The following is a 21,070-nucleotide window of genomic DNA, read 5'->3' as shown; positions in this document are numbered from 1 at the left end:
AAATTGATGCCAGTTTCCCTCAAAGGAGGAAATTGAACATGAATGGTACTCAGCCTGAGTTTTGCTTAGTCCACTTCTAGAATCTGGTGGGTTTTAAAATCCAAGGGAATTATTCAGCTCTCCCTGCAACACAGTAGACAATGGCTACTTATCTCCTTAAAATTAACATACTATTTAACAAAAATAGCTAACTTTTGAGTTTTGAAAGTTCATAAGATCATATATGTATATCTGCAAACCAACAGCTTTATTGTGTTACACAATGTATTTTTCTTTTTCCAGTCCTTTACCTCACTTCATCACAAACCACTGTCAGTTGACCTGACCGTTGAAAATGGACAAAGATTGAAAGTCATATACGGCTCACTAGTAGGCTTTCATGCTATTGATGTGGACTCCGGATCTGTGTATGACCTGTACCTTCCAACACACGTAAGACACTCCAAAACGTCACATAAATGCCTCTGTTCTTTGGGCTGTGTATTGATGATGATCAGGTTAAGAGTTGTGCTGTATTTCAAAAGACAGGGAGGGTAAGAGAATAAATGTCATGTGCCAGCTAATAGAAAACCACTTTTCACATACTTCTATAACACTGAAGTTCTGTTAAAAGGCTTTTATCACATCTAGGGTATCAGTTTTAATGGTTTAATGTCAGAAAGCCTGTTGTATGGACAATACTATTTTTAATTGATTTATCATGGAAATTTAGGACGTAAGCAATCAAAGACACAATAATATCTACATAAATTTAGGTGACTTTTACAATCTGATAGTGTGCTTTCCTGTCATGCCAACAAGCTGATGAAATTATCATTGAATCCAAACTGAGTTGAAATTTAGCCTGCATTCCAAAGATTGGTGCAACATATTTTTAACCTTGATCCACTGCAAGCATATTTACCCTTGCACCAGGTACAGGCGGGTAGAGGAGCCAGGTATACATGGCTCATGTATACCCATGAATAATCCCAATTTCTTTACCATGGAGCAAAGTTGGGTTTGTTTCACATGATTACAGATCCAGGCTCCGTGCACAAAATGTGATTTGCCCTTCAGTGACAACTTTGCAGAAACCCAGCTTTCAGACTAAACTTGCTGATCTTGCTGTTCACTTGCCCACAAAATCAGTCCTTAAATTCAGAATAATTTTTATATATTCCACAGGATTTTATCATAAGTTTGTCAAGAAGTTGGCATGAAGATGTTGATTTCAGGTTGATGTGTATATCTTGCATTGTGCGTCTGTTCACTGAAGTGATGGTGACCACTAAATTCCTGCTTATACTTGGACAATAGCAGATTAATTCCCCTGCAGAAATGACTGACTGGCATGGGGCTGCCCAGTATGAAGTCTGTGCTGTGATTTTAATCTTTTTCTGTTTGTTTGCCTGCTTATTTTGTAGCCATTCTAGGTAGTTCTTTTCAAAGTGAGTCCAAAAACTAGATAACCTGGGGGCTTAGGTCTAGAAAGAGAGCAGGTTCCCAAGTCTCCAGTCTGACAGTAGGCTCCTGGCAAGGGAACTTATGTGCACACTTGAAAACCTCCCTGAAGTCAACAGAGCTCCACAGGGGCAGAGGGTTGGTGCATCCTGGTGCCATGGTCCTTGCATCCCAAGGCAATGTGCCCGAAGTCACGCTCAGGAGGTCTGAAGAAATCTCACCCCAGATCCATTGTTGCAGCCTGTGCCTTGAATCCTTTCTATTTTTTTAGCTGCTTTTTCTCTATTCTCAACCCCACGTTTTCAAACCAAATGAGAGCCCACGCCTCCCATGCAAGGCACTTGATCACTCTGCTGCCCTGACAGGTGGCAGCCTTCAGATCATGTCAGACCCGGTGTTTCTGATGGACACGGTGTTTGATGATGCGATTTATAAATTCATACAAATTTTATGTAAGTTGGTTTATAAATTTATAAAATTCTCTTGATTAACAGGTGACTTCCTAGTTTGCCAGGACAAAGCATTGAATCCCCTGCTCCAAGCCTGTACTGTTTGTCTCTGTGGGGGGGAGTTAAAGGACTTAATTATTTGTTTTGTAGGACAGTTTATTTAATCTGATAATTAGTCACTTTGTTAACTGTGCAACTATGACAAATTGGTATCAGTTTATAAATCTAAGCGTGGTGCCTGCATACATCCTTGGAAGCTGGTTGCTAAGCAAGGTGAATAATGACTTGTCAAAAAGATCATTAGCATAATTGCCCAAGATAAAGGCAAAAAAAAAAAAAGGTGAACCTTCTGAGAAGCTTTAGTTTTTCAACAGGCTGCAAATATAATTATAACCTGATCAGAGATTTCCCAGGTGACTGTCCTGAAGATGTGGGGCACATTTAAGGCTGACTCCATTTGTGTGTGCTCTTCAACCAAAAGTTGGGATGTGCTAAAAATATTTTTTTCCCTTTAGAGTCTTAGACCTGAAATAAATCTGCTGCTACAGTGGCTCTGTCTTTTTGGGTATTTTATTACTTTAAAGAGCATCTGCTAGAATTGGATAATTCTCTCAAGGAGCTTTGTGGTGGCAACAGACCAGACTTTAACAGGCTGACTTGAGATACTCTTCCTGGTAGCCTCTTTTCCTGGTTCCCCACCTCTTTCTTCATCTCTTACCTGCTCCGATCGCTCATGCAAGTACCAAGGCAACGCATTAAAATTGCTCTGCGACTCTGGATCCCCGTTCTAGTGTTACGGATAGTTGTTGCGGAGGCACGGAGTCAAGTGGTTGGCCTGAGTGTATTCAGTTTGGCAAGTACAGCTTCAGTGCTTCTTTTCCTGTTCATTGTGCCCTCACAGTGTGCGTTAATGTATGTGCTTGAAGAGAAGATCTGTGTGTTGTTGGCTTGTGAGAATGATATAAAACTCCAGTCATACGCTTCCTATAAAAATAATTGTAGCGGTTTCATTTACTACCTAACATCCTGTTTGAGTAGTGCTTTAAACAAGGAAATGCTTTGTTAATGTTTTTTAAGGCTGTCCTCTTTTTCTTTCAAAAATGCTTTCATAAAACCCCACCTTCATGGTTGTATGCTTGGAACTGTCTGGGTTTTTTCATCTGGGACATGTTGGCTTCGGGGAGAGATTCTAGTGCATTGAACAGCTGTTAAAATAATCTGTGTGAGTGAAATGCACTGTTCTTGTGGCATGCAGAAAACATATGCTGAACAGCATTTAAATGCGGAACTGTTTTTAGTGAAGTATATGGGAAGGGAAGGACAGAGAGTGGCTTGTATTTGAAAGGTCCAGGTAACTTTTCAACTCACTGTAAATATTGTGACATTTACAGTTTTAGCTTGTGAGTTGGGGTAAGGAATTATCATGGAAAGTGAAAGCACCGGTTTCCTGCAATGTGGAAGCTTCTGTCCTTCCTCCACCTTCTGAAATAATTGTCAATTCAAATTTACTTCACCTTTTTTTCTATTTATATAACACAAGTGTCTTCTAAATGAGTAAAGTAAATATTATTGTGTCTCAGTGGTTCCATGGCTTCTTGAACCAATTCATACTGGTAAATATAAAGTGAAATACTGAAGGTTGATTTGTTTGCAAGCCTACTGTCATGTTCAAAGGGGGGAGGCGGGGAGAAAGCCTGTTTCAGGGCTAGCTAGCAAACTGTACAGCCTTTCTGAACACAGGCATTTCTTTCACTTTCCATGAGCCATGAGCTAGCTCTTCATATTGCTCTGCTGAGGTAGTCAGATTGATGTAGTCACTAAAATTGTAGTCCATTTTCTGATACAAATCATAGTAAAATATGATTCCAGATCCAGGGGACTATTCGCCCACATGCCATTATCATCCTCCCAAATACCAGCGGAATGGAGCTTTTACTCACCTACGAAGATGAAGGCATCTACATTGATATATACGGGCATTTCACAAAGGAGACTGTTTTACAGTGGGGAGAAATGCCAGCATCTGTAGGTATGTATAAAAATAGCACTTTATTAAATGTAAGATTCTGCTGCATGAAGCCTGACTTCTTTGTGAGGTCTCTATCCATATGAAAGTGGTTCTGTGGCACATAAAGCAACTTCTAGGCAAACTGAATATGTAAACAGATCTATATATGTTTGTGTAAAGACAGCCAATGATTGCAGTAGAGTCTTCACATTTGGATGAGTCTGTATTCCTGTCACCCTGTTTATTGCCTCATACCTTAACTATACAGCCAAACTTTACTGAGGATGCAGCTTACCACCAGTTTTCACAGAGATAATTATGTTCACTACAGAAGGGGAAAAGATGCTTTCAATTCCTACTTTGATTGTTCATCGCCTGTGGCATTTTATATAAAAATTCACAACTGTAGAGAGGTCAGTTAGTGAAAAGTTCTGTAAGTGCTGCCAAATGGCCCCTTAATTTTATCACTTTAAATTCACAGTGACGTCAGGCCAGGTATTTCTAATAGATTCTCAATCTCCCCATGCTTGCAGTTGGCTTTGTAGGAGAAGATTCTGACTGCATTGCAGCCAAGACAGCTGTTTGTTTCACCTGCCCCAGAGGGCTTCAAGTTAACAGTGTGGGGAAAACAAAGAACAACAAAAGCAGAGTTTTGTTTTTATTATTTGTTGCTTTTAATTTCTTTTCTGGCTTGTTTCTGTTCTTCTGCATCTTAAAACAAACATCCTGACAAACAAAGAAAGCCCAAGACACTTAGGTTGTACAAAAGCATATTATTAGCCTGGCAGAAACTGAAAAACAGAGGACATTCACCTTTCTCCTCTGGCTGCTTTAGGAAAAGTCCATTAAAATCTGGAGAGTAACACCCTTGAGTAAATGCCAGGTTTGACATTTGTAGAGAGTTTTCAACAGTACTGAGGGCAAGAAGCCCACCTCTGGAACACAAATCGCAGCAACTTTTCTGCACTGTTCCAATAAAATTCAGCAACAAAACTGCTACTATGTCAAAAAAACAGGTATAAGGTTACAAGCTAATTATGCAGTGTTCCCTTCACTGAATCATCCCATCTCCAATTTTCAGCCCATATTCAGCGCTATAGGGCATAATTGAAATGTATCAAGTCAATTCTCCATTTTTCATAGGAGCATCTAGTGGTCTTTGATATCTTGAAGTGACATCCCCTCTGAATTAATGTTAGAAACATAGTAAGAAACAATCAGTAATTAAAAGGCAATTAGCCAGGGTAGGAAGAGTTCTGTAACTGGAAGTTGCCCTGACAAATGCTATTTGAAGGAGATGGAAGCTTTCAAGAAGCACGTTGTTACGGGACGTACTTCCTTGCTACTAAAAGTAGCAAGCTTACTATAGGCTATTATTCTCACTATATGCTATGTCCCAAAGAGTCAGTTAGGGGTTAGTGTGGACTTTCTTATACCCTGCTTTAGAAAGGATGTTGTTATTGCAAGAAGGGCTGCACAGATCTATGACTGTGGAAGTTTTCTGTTTGTGTCAGTGGGCACTGATTGATCTCAAAGCTTTTTCACTTAATCTAGAGGAGTTTGCAGGAATGGCTCAGAAGTGACCAGAGAGAGTTTAAATCCTTCCTAATGTTGCTCAAAGTATTGAATCATTAAACCCACAAAGATGATAGGTTTGTAAAGCATTCTTGTAGTGTGGAAATCACACTGCCTTAACTTCAGTACAAATTTCCTTGCACATAACCAGCTGGCATTGAAGTGAATAAAGCTTCACCACTTTGGACCAGCTGATCTTTTGTGCCAGTTAATTAATTTAAAACATCCTTCAGTATACATCTAGCTCAAGGCACGATATTCCCAATTTCCCAAGGTTGATTACGTCTTACTAGAAAGAATGACATTTGGACATTTCCTTTTTACATGCTCATGCAGCTATTTCTCCTGTTCTTCAGCACACCACTATGATAATCATTTGCGTGGAAAACCATCAGTATGAATCATAGCAGTTGCCTAAGCTTTTTGTTACAGTATTTTAAGGCAGCTAAAAAGGAAGAGGATGGAGAAGATGCTTCTGATGGTGTCACTCCTGTCTGGTGAATTTTACCATGTAAGAGTTAGGAGTCTTGTCTATGTGAACAATTTAGATTTTCTCTGTATTGGGCACCACCAGATGGGAAGGTAGTGCCCGTCAAGGGAGAGGATAGGTGTAATGAAATGCCTGCTGAGGAAACAGGTCAGTTAGATGACATGTTTTGGATGGTAGTGTTAGAGCTGACTACACAGAACTTTGCAGAACTTCTCCCAGTGCTCAGAAAGCAAGACTGTAGGTTTTATCTGGTGTCTCTTCACCCATCTGTCTCTCTCATTCCTTATACTTCTGCAGATTCCACAGCTGGATCAAGGCAGTCTCCAAATAGCCCCTCTCAGTTGTCATTTGAACATTTTCCAGTATGGTAGTTTGAGAACCCTTGCGTTCCTGCTGCAGCGCTTCTGGTATCTCAGAAATTGATTTCTTTGGAACAGAAATTATCAATCTTTGTGGTAGAAGATTAGTTTGACTTCTGATTGGAATTATACTTCCATTAAAAACAAATTAACGCAACCTGTAACTCAACACACAACTCAAACTTTAAACAAACATCTCTGTTAACTATTATTGCTTCCCACTACCTCCTATTAATTTTCTTGATTCTTTGAAATTCTTGGCTCCAGACAAAAGCATTAACTTTTCTGAGAGAAGACTGAATAACTGTGTTACATGTATGGCCAAACTTAGCGGGAACTTGAAAGTTTCAAAAGAGATCTGGTTTTCCTGGAATTTCCAGGCCCATTTCAGACCTTCTAAAGTCTGTGTGACCTTACCTCAACATTTTCCTTCTGTCGAGATAGAAAGATCTTGTGTTGACCTCAGGGTGCTCTGTAGTCATCCTTTGCCTGTTTCTTGAGTTCTTTAAACAATTATTTTGATAAATAACTTCTGTAGTTGGTGAGAATAATAAAATAATAGTTTGTATTATAACTGATGGGTTTAGGGCAGGGAATCTAAATATAGCTCACTCTCATAGTTTTTAAGTTGGGACCTCTGTAACTGATCTGTTAATAAGAAATTGGAGAGAGGAAACTAAGATCCTGTGGGAAATTACAATTGTTAGAGTACTCTGTTTAATCTGAAAGGTATTTCACATATGTAGGGCTAAATACAAATATAGCTGTCATAGTTTCTTTCTATAAAGCAAGATTAAAAAAGGGTTTAAGAAGTACTAAGTAAATAAGATTTGAGAATACTTTTGGCCTTTTGTGTGAATAATGAATTACTTACAGTGTGTAGTCTTACAGGGTTGGCACAAAAGTGGATATTCCAAGAGCGGGGAAACAGTAAGGATCAAAGACCTTATTTCCTCTGTCATGTATGCATTAGAAGCAAAAAGGATGTTATGTAGAAAAACAGGCAGCATTACCAAAAGGTGGTTGAATTATTGCGTCAGTGTTCTATCACCAGCTCTTGAAGCAGATACATTTCTGGGGTGGGTTATTGGTTCTACTGGAATAACTGCAAAGGAGTGAGCAAAACCTGGGATCAGAGAAGCTTTGAACAGAGATGCACAGAAACATACATGTTTGGGGGGGGGGGAAATAACAAGGTTTAGACATAAATTTACTCCTACTTGCTGTATCTGCCCTTTGTCCAGTGCAATTTAACCAAAACATACAGCAGGAGAACATCTGGCTTCCCTGGCCAATTTCTTAATTTGTCCATTTGTGACTTTATGCAGCCTTAGGTTTTTTCCTTCTTGACTTTGACTCTCTAGCCTTTCTCATTTAGTCAAAAGTTCTCCACAGCTGTGGCTGGAAGAAAAAAAACAGCCACCTCCATCCAGGTAATATAAGTAATAACGGTAGAACAACAGAATTGCACAAGGGAAGTTACCGACTCTTTCCTCAGTCTTCCTAATCCAAATTGCTTAACATTGAGGACAGTAAGTTTTAAAGCATGGGCAACAGTCATAAGTATACAGAAGTAGTTAATCAATCCCTAATAAATGATCAGCAGCCTCACTGGAGACCTCAAGGCTGGGTTCAGTGGGAACAAGCTTTGCTATATCCCAGGACATGGTTGGTATCTCTGCAAGTTATTTCCATTCCTAGTCCTCAACATTTATGTCTCTTTTCCATAAAGCAGGGAAACAATAAGTCACGATTTCATAGAGCATACTGGTTTTGACTGAAGAGCCAAAGGAGGGGCTCTGTATAAGTGTGCACTCTTAATTTTAAGATGTGTGTTTTACTGTCAGCAAAGTCACCACTGGATACTCTCCTTGGGACGTTCATGCCCACCTGCATACCTGCCCAAAGCAATTTTTTTATACAGGTATACAAAAGCATAATCCAGTAGCTTTTTTTGCATTGAATTTCACCTGTGTGCATTCTGACTCTCCAAAAAAGGATTCAGTAAAGCAGCATGCACTCTTACCCTGTGAAATGGAGCATGGTATCAAAGAACAACTTGGACATGCAGAACTGGGTCAGGATCTTTCAATTCATGTTATGTTTTTTCATTCTGAACTTCTTGGCTTATCTGCAATCAGTTGCCTGGGGAATTTCTGGAGTCTCCATCATAAAATCATAGAATAGTTAGGGTTGGAAAGGACCTCAAGATCATCCAGTTCCAACCCCTCTCTCACGGGCAGGGACACCCCACACCAAACCATGTCACCCAAGACTCCACTAAAGGTCTTTAAGGTCAGGTTAGAGAAAGAACTGTAAGAAGTGATGCCGATATGGCACAGATGGCAGAGAAGGTGTATTATGGTCCTTTCCTGCCCTATTTCTGTAACACTAATCAGGAAATCCCCAATTTTATGAGATTTTGCTAAAAGCTGGCCTGATTCTGCTCTCATGCAGAGATCAGTCAATTGGGAATAACTACTTAGGGCAGTGAGCTGAATTTAGCATGAGATCAGAAAAGGGACTTTTGAAGGGAAACAGTTTAAAAAAGAAAAGGTAAGGAAGAGAAGTGATACTGTAGTAGTACCCATGTTCTGTGGTACCAAGTGCACTTGCCTTATTCAGGCTTCTGTTGCAAGACCAAGATCCTTAGGTCATGTCAGTGACACTTCATAGAAGTTAATGGATCCAGTATGGCTCAGTAATTTCTTTCACCTTTCCTATCTCCCTCAGCCATTTCCCCTTGAAGCAGCAACTTCCTTGTATGTAGACTCTACTCAATGTTAATACACAGCATAAACAGGAAATGCCAAGTCTCACTCCAAGTTCGGAGTGTTACTAATGCTTTCACAATGTTAAGAAACTAATTTTGAGCTCACTTTGCTATACTAACTTTATGGCATATGTTCTTTGATGTTCAAGGAGTAATGCTGGTGTAACACAAACTACAGCTCATGCACAAGTGTAGGTCTTTTAAGATATGGAGTAATCTGCGTGAAGCAGGGGAGCTTCAAATAACTCTTGAGTAACTTTGTTCCACTATATTAAGCAGTATTGGCAAATCCATCTGAGTCAGTATATGCCTTTCCTGCTGAGCTACTGTCCAAATGACCAGAGTAGCTGTCTAAAGTCTAGGGTTGCTGGAAACCAGTACAATCTTGTATTCATGTAATATAAACACCCTTATATGTTGCCAGCTGGAAGCACAGGATGTTTTTAACTAAAGCTTGTTGAGGTGGAAAATGGACTCAAAATACGTACTTCTTAAATTGCTCATAGAATAGGAACTTTTGTTCCAGAATAAGCCAACTTTATTCTGAGTATGTAATCTGCTTTCATTTTACGTGAAACACTCATAAGTGCTCCCACATGGGAAAATTACCAAGACTCAGTACTGACCTTTGAATTCACAGCCTGCTGTCCTCCAAATTAATTTCCATGTATAGATATATTCTCATAACTGACAACCCTACAAATGGTATAATGGGGCCTTTTATTGGCAAGTTATTCCACGGATGTAATTTGAGAAAAAACCTTTTGATTCTGCCACAGGAATGAGTTTTTATGTGCCACTGTCATTTGACAAGTTCTCAGTATATTGGCTGGCCAGCAGAACATCAGTGGCCAAACTTGGTGTATCTATTTTATTATGTTCCTATTGTAATACAGCTGGGAGAAATGGAGTTATGGATCTAGGCTTGCTATCTTGGGTGACCTAGAGGTTGCAACAGAGCCTAATTAAGCTGTTTCTGAGAGCTGCAAGGATGCTATCAAGTTCAAATCTGCCAAAGGCATGAAAACAGCTGATACAGACATAGCAAATCGACAACTTGAGTGCAGATTTCACACAGTGGAAAAAATAAGGAGACTAATAAGTGCATTAGGTCTTTGTTGCTGGACCTATATGACCTATATACTCCACAGCGTAGCCACAGAATGCTTGCATGCTGTTTATATATACACACCTACCTCACTGTCCCAGCCCCCAGAACCACAGTGTGCCTGCCTCTGGTGTGTTCAGAAGCAAAGTTTGAAAAGGTTAATGTGGTGTCAGTTATAACACAAAGCAGCAAGTGTCGGAGAACTGTATCATTTTTATCTTTTTCACTTTGTGTGGTCTGGGCCTACCTTCATAGATACTAACTGCAGTGTGGGTGCTGCCCTAGTGCCCGTCATGCTGCTATGTTCAGGAACGTTCATGACAGTCTTCCTTGCAGCCTAGAGCAGCAGTGTCCTGTTACACAGCCTGGAACTGAAGCATAAAGAAAAGAGATTTTTAGAAAATATTCCCTCCCCTTCTCGTCTCCCACTCACCGTCAGTTGCTCACTGTTCTGCTTCTCAAACAGGATGGTTTCTTCCTCTTTCCACATAACTGAGATACTGGAAAAAAACTGTTGCTGTAAGCTCTAGTGGCATTAATAACTGAAAGTATACTAAACAGATTTAGGGGAAATTTATAGACTTTGAGGCACATAAAATATAATCTTATAGCCAAATCATACATTTCCAAGAAGGTACAATTCTCATACACTTGCTATGACAAGAATTACAAAGCTAGGGTTCCAGTTTAATACTAAATCAACAACGTCTAGAAGGATACACAATCACTCAGGCATATTGACTTTATTTTCTGCTGTTGTTCTAAAGTAAGCTTCTTAGGTTGTTGTTTCCTCTATCAGAGGGTACTGAAAGTTCAATTCTTAGACAAAAGCCTAAATGGAAGGTTTTGAGGAACAGACATTGCTCACACTAATAATGTGGGGCAGGCAAGCACTGTCCATTGAATCTAAAAGCCAGCTAAATGAACACATTACACCACTTCAGTGTGCCAGAATTCTCAGACTAGTAAGTGACAGTTCACAGTTGAACAAGAACCATTTCTGAGCATTGACTATCAAAAGGGCATAACTAATGTGTTTTTACCCTAGAAGCCCATGCACTAATTTGAGGGCTTTCACTGAAACTGTGGCTAATTTGGAATCTGTGGTGTTAACTCCTTCATTGCTATTCCAATTTTTTATCTAATTTCCAAATTTAAAAGAGTTACATAGTAAGCTTCCATGTGCTGGAGTATCTTGGCTTTCAAGATGTTGCTCGCAACTAGTGATGGGAAGACAGTAGCTAGGGACACCAAATTAATCATGCCATAGTCTCAGATTCAGAAGAATTTAGGTTTCAGACTAAACTGAACTCCATAGTAAATACAAACCAGACTTCCTAATGAGAAGTTATAGAAAATTCTGAGTCAAGACTTTTCTTGAGCATGTACTTGAAATGATGAGATAAAAATGGGCACAAGTTGCACCAAAACAATGCAAATTATGTGTTAGGCAAAATTTTTTAACCTTGAAAGTAGTGATGGATTGCAGCACCTATGAAACATGCCAGAACATGTCTGGGCAAAGCCCCAAGTAACCTTGTCTTTTGGCCCTGCTTTCTGGGTGGGGCTTAAACAAGATGCTCTTCAGAGGTTTATTCCTAACTTTCCTGATCATAAAATATACAACAGTAGCATACTTAAGAGTTATGCCTAGAGTCCAAAATAAGTCTGACAAACTGAAATTTACTTCCTGTTCCCAAGGCTTTTTGTGTAAACTTAAGTAATTCTGAGCATATTGTTACTGAAATGATTCAGATCCATGTTATCATAGATGAGGCAAGAATCAGTGTGTCAGTTGTTAAACAGTATCAGTACTTTTTACTCTTTTTGTTGTTTGTTTGTTTTAGCTTACCTTCAATCTAATCAGGTCATGGGCTGGGGAGAGAAGGCGATTGAACTACGCTCTGTGGAAACCGGAAATCTGGAAGGAGTATTTATGCACAAGAAAGCACAGAAGCTTAAGTTTTTATGTGAAAGAAATGACAAGGTACAGAGATAACTACAGTGTGGTGCTTCAGCAAAAAAGGAGTAATAGTCAACTATGACACTGAGGCCATTTAATTTTTTTAACTTTCTAATTACATTGGTTATTTCCTACCTTGGTGCAACTTCTCCATTCAAAGCAAATGTAATCACTGACAACCCCCCCCCCCCCCCACCATAAAGAAATCACTCGTTATGGATATTCTACATTTTCACACCATCCAGCCCTGTTATAACTCCTGTTCCACCCAGCCTTAACTGGTATCAGAGGTGGTAACAGCTACAGACATGACCAACTGGCCAGACTCCAGCACACTCAGGGGCAGTGGGGAAGGTTCTGAACCAGAACCGATAATGCTCAACTACAGGACTGCCTCTCCTGGACAACTGAAATTACAGGTAATACAGAGCAGCCACCATGTTAAAAAAGCGCCAGTGCTCTAACATTTGAGACACTGCAGGCACTGGAGTATGAATTATCAAGTAGGATTTCTTGGTAAATGTTCTATGAAACCTGCTTGATCCCACTCACAAATTTAGAAAACTGGAGCCCCCAAACTGTTTAATTATTTGTTAATGTTCTCATGTGTCCTTCCAAATAGGAAAAAGAAATATACCAAAATATATATCCCAATTGTACAAGCACAGTTTCACTTTAAATTAAAGTTTCTCATGGGAATAAAATTGAACTGTGATATATATGTATATCCTTTAATTTGGGGCTGTGGCATTCTCTCACATTTCCTGTATGAGAATATTTCAGTAACATATCTCTTTTTTTTTTTCCTCTCTCAAGGTGTTCTTTGCATCTGTGCAGTCAGGAGGCAGCAGTCAAATATATTTTATGACTCTTGGTCAAAATGTGCTATTCAACTGGTGAATCACATCAAAATGAAGGATGCTTTGAAACTTCTTGTAGGTAGCAGTGTAAAATGATGGAAGTAACATACATTAATTTGCACTTTTTACCTACAGAAATTTTGTCATTAACTTATCAAAATTCATATTCTTTCAATTTGGAAAGAATTCCATTTTCACGTCAAAGTACTGCAAACATGCTTACTTTGTCTTCTAAAATATGTTGCAAACCAAGATTGTATTTGCAGTGTTAGGAGAAATCTTTAATGAAGAACGTAGTCAATATAAGAAGCTCCTGTACTCTGAAAAGCATATGGTTTCATTTTCATAAATGATGTAACGAAGTTAGCTTGAACAGAAGTCTTTTTCTTTTTTGGACAGCAACATCTATAGTCAATATAAAAACATGATTTGGGTGGCAGATTGGAATCTATATTGAACTGGGTTTTGCCTTGTTTCATATTTTAAGTGAGGTCTTACTCTTTCACCAAGACTCCCTTGTCTGGGTCTTACAATCAGCGAAAGAGCTTCTGGTCCTGATAAGTCCTAATGCAGATTGGGACACTTGAGGGGATTGTATCCTGTGCTAGTTGTCTAATGCACTGTAGAGTTGCCAAAGCAGATACTTCTAGAAATGTGCCCCCATCTAGTAGATTTTACAAATGCAGGGGACAGACTTTGTGTTTCTCTCAGGACTGGATACCTGAGCCCGTAGACACAGTTACTGTAGAATGTATTTGTAAAAATAGTTTAAATAGTAGTTTGTCAAAGTCAGGTATGCATAAAGTATTACTGACCTGAACCTGTAACTTTTATTCAGACACGGGGCCCATACTCGTGTGAATTGATTTAAAGGCACTACCCATGTATATAAGGGCACAGGATCAGGCACCTTCTTTTCTTGCTCTTTCAGCATCAACTCTTCATGTTTTTGTCTGTAAATATAATCTTTCCTATGGATGTTAAGGTTAACAAACGTATTCTTAAATATAGTTAAGAAAATATCCAAAGAGTTAATCTATTATAAATATTAAATATAAATAATTTCAGGTGCTTTTTTTTTTGCTAATTACATCTAAATAAAGCTGCATCCATAGTGTTATTGGTGCCAGTGATTCTGCATAAACTCTGTTCTCAGGGGCTTGTAAGTTGGCCACAATTATATACAGATATAATATATATATTATATGTAATCATATATACTATGATTAAATGGTAGGGTTTAATCCAATCCTTATTTAGCTGATTTTTGGATATGCTTTGAAAATGTAAAACATTAATGTAATACAAAAGAGCTCATTCCAGACATGATACAGTATGGATGACGCTGTAGGCAAAAGTGAAATCACTAGCTGCAGTGTTTGAAAATGAACATTTTTTACTTGAAATATGTGATACTGAAAGGTGCAGGGAAACTGTGTTGGAATATCTGGTTCTCTACCCCAAGGATGATGATTCAAAACTGACTAAGAAGGGGAAAAATAAAGTTGTTAAAACTGGTGGCTGCTCTGTACAGTATGTCAGGTTTAGTTACTGTTAGCAGTCATGCTGTGACTGACAGATGTGCAGATTGCAACCATCAGCTCCAAAATTGGCATCCTTGTATATGTCAGTAGAGAATCAAATTAGGTCCTAATCACCCTTCCAACCCTTCCCTATGCTGGCACCTCAACTGCTGCAGGCAGATCAGAGATGCCAATGCTGTTGCTGTCTATGTTCCTTGGCTATGTGGAGGACTGCACTTTCCAAAGTTATTAACCTAGCACTTTTCACAAGCAATAGCTTATCTCAAAATGTATAGTGGTTTTTAAGAAGTATTTTCCTGTTAAATATTTTAACTTACAGAAAAATAATCCTAAGGCCATATTAAAAAATACATGCAGTGATTAAAGTGGCTCTTCATGTATGCAAGTAATCGGCTTGTGTGCAAACTTAAAATCTGAATGGTATGCTGTGCTTGGGCAGAGCTGTATGAAAACAGGAGTTCTCTATCTGTAGTAATGTTCCTACCCATTGTCGGTGCTAGGACTGGGGCAAATCAGGAAAACGTGGCTTGGCTCCCTATACTATTGAGTGTTGGGCTTGTATTGTTCAACTTTCACAAAAAAAAAAAAACAAAACAAAAACCACCCCAAAACTAAAAAAATCCAAACCTGTAACAGAAACAGAGATGAAAGTTACTATTTACAAACAAAAAATAATTTGCAGACAATCAGAAATACAACTTACTTGCTTCTGACTTGAAATAAAATGTCTAAGAGACTATGAAGAAAGAGCAGCTTTCATTTTGTACCCTGGAGGTGTGCAAAACTGCTCATGCTCAGTGATCCAGGCTGCCCTATAACAGTTCTTTTAAAGTGTGAGATTTTACCTCATGCTAGGCACTAGTTAAAAAAGACTTTAGAAGGTAATAATGGGAATTTAGAACAACCCATGTCAACAGATTAAAGCAGCAAATGTGATCAAACTTGTTTAATGTTACTGTGACAGAGAGTTGACACACTGAGATGATGTTCAGCTCCATACCAGAAGGGAAATAAAAAGCATGTTCAAGAGAAGGAATGTTCACTATTACATTGAGATTTTAATATTTCATTCTGTTTCCTCCTATTGGCTCTCTTTGCTTTCCAGCTATGATTCAAGGCAGTGGGTTGGATTTTCATCTGTTACTTTGTATGTAAAATTGTTGGAATCATTGGGGTTACATCCATGTATAAATATGGAAAGTATGAGGCCCTTAGAGGTGAATGCTTTTAGAGGATGAAGTGGTATTGCAAACAGCAATAGCAACTGGATGCAACAAAACAACTGTGGCATTTTTTTCTTTATTGAGAGAATTGGAATGGTTGAAGATGAGCCCAGACATGTCGAAAAGAGCAACAGAAGAGACTGTAAGTGATTAGAGAGGAGGGAAAAGCTGAAGAAAATAAATAGGAGTGGCCAAAGGGGAGAGAGTGGATGTTGGGGACACTGTATTGCTGTAGGAGGAATAAAAAATGTTAAGAGATGTTAAGAAGAAGAAAGTTACCAAAGAAATGGAAAGGTGTCTAAAGTGAGCAAGTGGTCTGAACACTGAACGAGAGAGTGCTCTGAATAACTGTTCAGCTCAAAGCAAAAGTTCAAAGATGCAAGTCAAAAAAACAATTAAATAATCCAGAGAACCAAGCTTCTCCTGACATAAATTTAACTATGCAAAACGTACATCAGATTTGTAGTTCCATTTTGTGAGGTTTCTCTAACTGTACCCTTTCACTAACTTTTAAAACCAAGGAGTGAACTGCTCAGCAATATTTTTCTAGTGATGTTATTTTGATGTGAACAACTGCCACAGGGGCAGAAGGGCAGGGATCCATGTCAGTAATCCTTTGGTACATGCAGTATCCTAATCTCAGGTGGTGCTCCTTATGTTGTATTTGCCAATCAAGACTGTGCTAATACTGCAGCAAGATAATATTGGATGTGCCTGCTTTTATTTCAGGAATGGTGAACTCTATTCTGCAGCCTGACACATGGCTTTAAAAACTGGGAACAATGTAAGCCATGTACTGCACATTATGTATTGTTCCCTAATGTTGGAATTGTACAACTGAAACAATAATAAAAAATACTGAAAATTAAAACTAGTGTTGTGCTTGTAGACTTCTGTTATATTTGCATAAGCTATTCTAACAATCATAGAAAGTCACTGTTTTCCAAATAGTCAGTATCCCTACGGAAACATCTGCATCTGCCTGTAGAGACAAAATGAAGTATTGCCTTGCAGTGGATAAAGGTGTTGAGGTGCCAGTGTAAGACTTCAGCAGAGTACTAGCACTAGTCTAATATTAGCACTAGACTGAGTGCTAGTAAGGCCAAGAGCCGCAGTGTGCTGCTGTGCATGCTGCTACTGAGCTTCACAAGTGTATTTGTGTCTCCACCCTTCTCTTTACACAAATGCGTGGTGGGATGAGGGCAGTGGGACTGGGAAACGACAGCTTGCAATCACTGATGCTACGAGAACTGGCTTTTGTGCATGTGTGTCAGCCTGAATGCCAGGTTAGCCCAATTCACTGTTTCTCAGGTATGCTCATCCAGTCTTTGCCGCTGCATTCAAAACTTCCTGCTACACATAATGTGAGGTGTAATAGCATATTATGGCAGTTAGGAATTACACTTAAGAGTGAGGATTAGGAAATTTGCCAGTTATGTCAGTGTTGGGAGTTAGAACAGGTTAGGGCATGAGGCAAAATTTCTTTTTTTTTTTTAATAAAGAGAATCTTTCATCAATGTTGTATTTCTCTCAAGCTAGCAGAGCATACTTTTCCCCACATTTGATGTACAGAATGGGATCTATATTATAAGTTTAAAGATGTCATGGTTGCTTGATTGGGCAGACAGATAGCTTAGTTTTGCCACTCATTATTGTTCTTGCCACCAAAAGGTTTTTTTGAGCTACAGTAATAACAGTACACCTAGATTATTCTCCCACACCAGTTGCTTAAAGCAAGTTTCACTCCCAAGTGCAAGAGGAAATATATCAGACTTGAGTTCCAGTACAATCCTCCTGTTGGACAGGAGATTTTTCTCTCCTTGTCATTTGCTTATCTCCTCTAATATCAGGAATAGAAGTAGAGAAGAGCTGTGATTCAGTTCTGCACAGATGACTCTGCTATAAAAATAAAAAATACAGTGATTTGTATATGCAACATGAGTGGAGTGAGAGATATCATTAATGTTGTGAAAAAAACTTACAGAAAAATTATTGCTTTCTAGAACCAGCATGCTAAATCTTGTACCCATCCCCCTATATGTGAAAAGAATTGTAGGTGAGGTTTACTCTTTTGAGGTGATCCTTTATTGTTTCTGCCTGTAGGTGCGTGCTACCTTGCCAAAGGTTCCTACCATGTTGTTGTGGTTTAACCAGGACACGTGAACAGTGAGAAGTGCTGATCTTCTTAAGATCCTGTTTTCCTCTTACTTACAATATTGTCAGATTTTTCAGAGTGGGCTGTAGTCTCCCTAAAACAAACAAGTTTCAGGAACCTGAACATAACTGCTCACATAGGCCCAATACTTATCAAAGGAATGTCAGTCATTCATTTTTAGCGTTGCATGGGCTAGTAATGACAACCTTTCTCGCTTACTGGCACTGACTGACATGCAGGTAAGCAGCACACCTGTTTCATCAGTGGTGTGCCAGCAATCAATAATAGTCATCTCATCCTGCCCTTAGATACAGGAATGTTCTGTGGCAAATACTGATTAAACAGAAGGCAAGTTGGGCTCAACTACAGCACTTTTTTGTGTGACTACTAAGTAAAATTCAACTTACAACAAAATAAAGTTAAGTCTTTCTCTGATCATCCTTGCTCATGATCCTCTCCTGCTCCCCATCCCAAGTTGCTCAATTAAAATAGTATTAAAACAGAAGGCTGACAATTTGCTAAAACTGAACCTACATGGAGACACATGAGCATGCATCCACATACTGATTCAGCTGGTACAGCTTCTAGCATACAAGCAAATAATGGAGAAGGTGCATACCAGACTCCAGGACAACTCTGACATCAGCAGGTAAGACGAGGCCCCAGTTTGGCCTTTCTTAAGGTAGCAGCCAGGATCAAGCTAATCTAATATATCCTTTACTCAGTCCCCTCCTCCACCACACACATTCTTCATTCCAACCCTACATACTTCTAAGTTTACTTCTTTCTTTTATGTTCTCTAAGGTGTTTCACAAAATCAGCCTATTAGTACCAAAAGGCAACAGTGAAATGGGCACTGAATTTTACTCAACATCAGAAAGCAATGTTCTCTTTAGAATCTGTAAGGAAGCCAAACAAAGCCAGGAAGAGAAGGCATGAATTAGCAGGGACTAATAAGGAACATGTGAATTCCCCTCTCCCTGGCAGAAACTGCCCCACCTAAAGAACCCTTCAAAGCTACTCTGACTTGACAGAATTGCTCTGATGAAGTTGTGTTATTCATGTTGCACCAAAAGACAAAACAGTGTCCTGGGTTCAGTGAGTGGCTGCGTGGTTCTGAGTTACCGGCTGGGCTTAAACCATGACAAATGGTTTATATCTCACCATCACAAAACACACTTTTGCAAATAAAACAATGACAGTTCAAAGTGAAAGCATTTGGGGTTTTATCTCATAATAGGAAAAGCTATCTAATTTACAACTATTTGCCAATCAGTAGAGCCAGGCAGTAAGATACACATACACAATTCAAGTTATATAATATAATCAAACTGTAAATAGCTTTGATTATCTATTGCTATTGCAGCTCAAATGAAATGGCATTTTAATTTTAGCTTTATGTCTCAAAGTAGTTTGTTTCATGGTACAAAATTGCTCTAGAATGAAATTGCTTCTCCAAAGACCCACATAAAAGTGAACTGTGGTTTACAGTAAGCTTTATAATCTTGCACAATAGTTAATTTTTAAGTCTATAGCATCACCCTTTATTCTCTTGTGCCTTTCATTTCCCCAAGATACCTTCAATGTAAAGTTTAACAGAATGTAGTAACATTCCCCTCTTCAGCATAGCCCATTCCCAGAGAGGCTAACTGCTATTTTTCTTAAGGTGTTGTATATAAAACCTGAGATACTTGGCTGCTAATTATGTCTGAGAATTTGAGATTGTATTGATTCCCCCAAGTTCGATACTGGTATGGTTCAGCATGTTTAGTTGTAGGTATACAAAAAATCATGTTGTCTTCAATGAGTTTCTTACGTCCCTGTTGGAACAGGCTCAACACAACGCATTGAGCCCTCAGTTTTTGTGATTCTAATACAGCCATCTGCTGATGGCTCCTCACCACACATTACTGATTTTCCAAGTGTTTCTGAATTTGCAGTTTCTAATACAATCACACCTGTCCCACTGGTCACTATGGCAGAGAAACCACACCCAGAGAAACTTACAGACATCACCAGAAGGTAAAACGTGTCTTGCCTTGCATCAGCAATTCATGCCATTCCAGTTTTGAAATGGGTGTGTTAGCTAGACCTCTGCTGGTGAGAAAGAAGGTAACAGGAGCGAGTTCCTAAGAAAGGGAACTATCCCATATCTGAAACTGCAACTCATACACATTTAAGCAAAATTATAAAGTATTAACTAATTCTATCAGTCCATTATCACACCACAAAAGCTACAGCTCCATGGTTTTCATGACTGAAACCACAGTGACTTACAATGATAAAAGTTCTTGACAATAGATACACATGTAACCATTAAGTCTGCTATAAATAAATACCTGTTTTCTGCAAGTCCTGTCACAAGCACAAAAGTGGAGAGAAGCTGACAATATTCCACAGATTTCCTCACTACACCTACAGATTCATTTAACAGCTGGAAAAAAGACTACACCACATCTGCGCATAAGGCTGGTATGTGATGTGAAATCACATCCTGTGCAACCTCAATAAAAAGGTGTTTGGGTCATGTTTGGGTTTTTAAATTGTAAATGCCATTTTATCAGGACACACAACAGATCATGTGTTTACAGGAAAGAAAAGACTCCACACTGAGATTTTATTCAGTATCTCGGCTTCAACAAAAACATCAAGAATGACTGATGTGTTCTAAATTTCCTCACTAAGGAATGCATTGTTACACTCACCATTCCTAGGGTAATCTAAAGGCCAGAAAAGGCTTAGGTTTTATAAACCCCTTGTCCAGCTTTTCAGTCTGATTTAACTGGTTCAAGCAACAGGTTTTCCAGGTTCCCCAAGACAAACACTCCATAGTGGCAAAGGCAGTAGACTAAGAACGGAATCATTCTCAAGCTGTGAACTTGGAGAACTACTTTCTGCTGGCCCAGTGTATGAAGCAGCTCTGCCTAAGCTTTGGTCTTCTGGCTTTCCAAAGGCTATCTGTACCCAGTGACACTATAAATACTGGAAACTGCTTCTTCCTCTTCCTGCTTCTTTATCTGCAGACCTCTCTCCTCACTCTGTCCTGTTAATTTATATCCTAACATTTTCTCCAGTAGACAAAAATAAATAGAACAGGTTGGAAAGGACCTCAAGGATCAT

General features: G+C 39.0%; 1 protein-coding gene and 1 long non-coding RNA gene across 5 annotated transcripts in view; one reads left to right on the top strand and one right to left on the bottom strand.

The window, feature by feature from the left end:
- NRK (Nik related kinase) overlaps window positions 1-16,666 on the top strand; it is a 95,785-nt gene extending 79,119 nt beyond the window's left edge. For all 3 annotated transcript variants that reach the window (XM_061357985.1, XM_061357984.1, XM_061357986.1), the window contains 4 exons: window positions 283-432; window positions 3,762-3,921; window positions 12,053-12,192; window positions 12,985-16,666. In XM_061357985.1, the coding sequence (XP_061213969.1) occupies window positions 283-432; window positions 3,762-3,921; window positions 12,053-12,192; window positions 12,985-13,068 (534 nt within the window). In that variant the 3' untranslated portion in view covers window positions 13,069-16,666. The remainder of the gene's footprint in view (window positions 1-282; window positions 433-3,761; window positions 3,922-12,052; window positions 12,193-12,984) is intronic.
- Window positions 2,445-10,572, bottom strand: LOC133214774 (uncharacterized). 2 transcript variants are annotated; one of them, XR_009726228.1, is made up of 3 exons: window positions 10,453-10,572; window positions 3,833-3,915; window positions 2,445-2,876 (listed from the first exon to the last, which is right to left on the bottom strand). It is a non-coding gene; the product is annotated as an uncharacterized LOC133214774 (long non-coding RNA). The 2 variants fall into 2 exon arrangements; XR_009726227.1 differs by lacking the exon at window positions 10,453-10,572 and having other exon boundaries at window positions 3,833-7,543.
- Window positions 16,667-21,070: the final 4,404 nt, after the last annotated feature.

This window comes from Neopsephotus bourkii, unplaced genomic scaffold (assembly GCF_033783945.1).
Source record: "Neopsephotus bourkii isolate Nb327-2 ecotype Australia unplaced genomic scaffold, CSIRO-AGI_Nbou_v1 NB_936, whole genome shotgun sequence".
Taxonomy (NCBI): domain Eukaryota; kingdom Metazoa; phylum Chordata; class Aves; order Psittaciformes; family Psittacidae; genus Neopsephotus; species Neopsephotus bourkii.
This window is presented reverse-complemented; position numbering and strand designations above follow the sequence as displayed.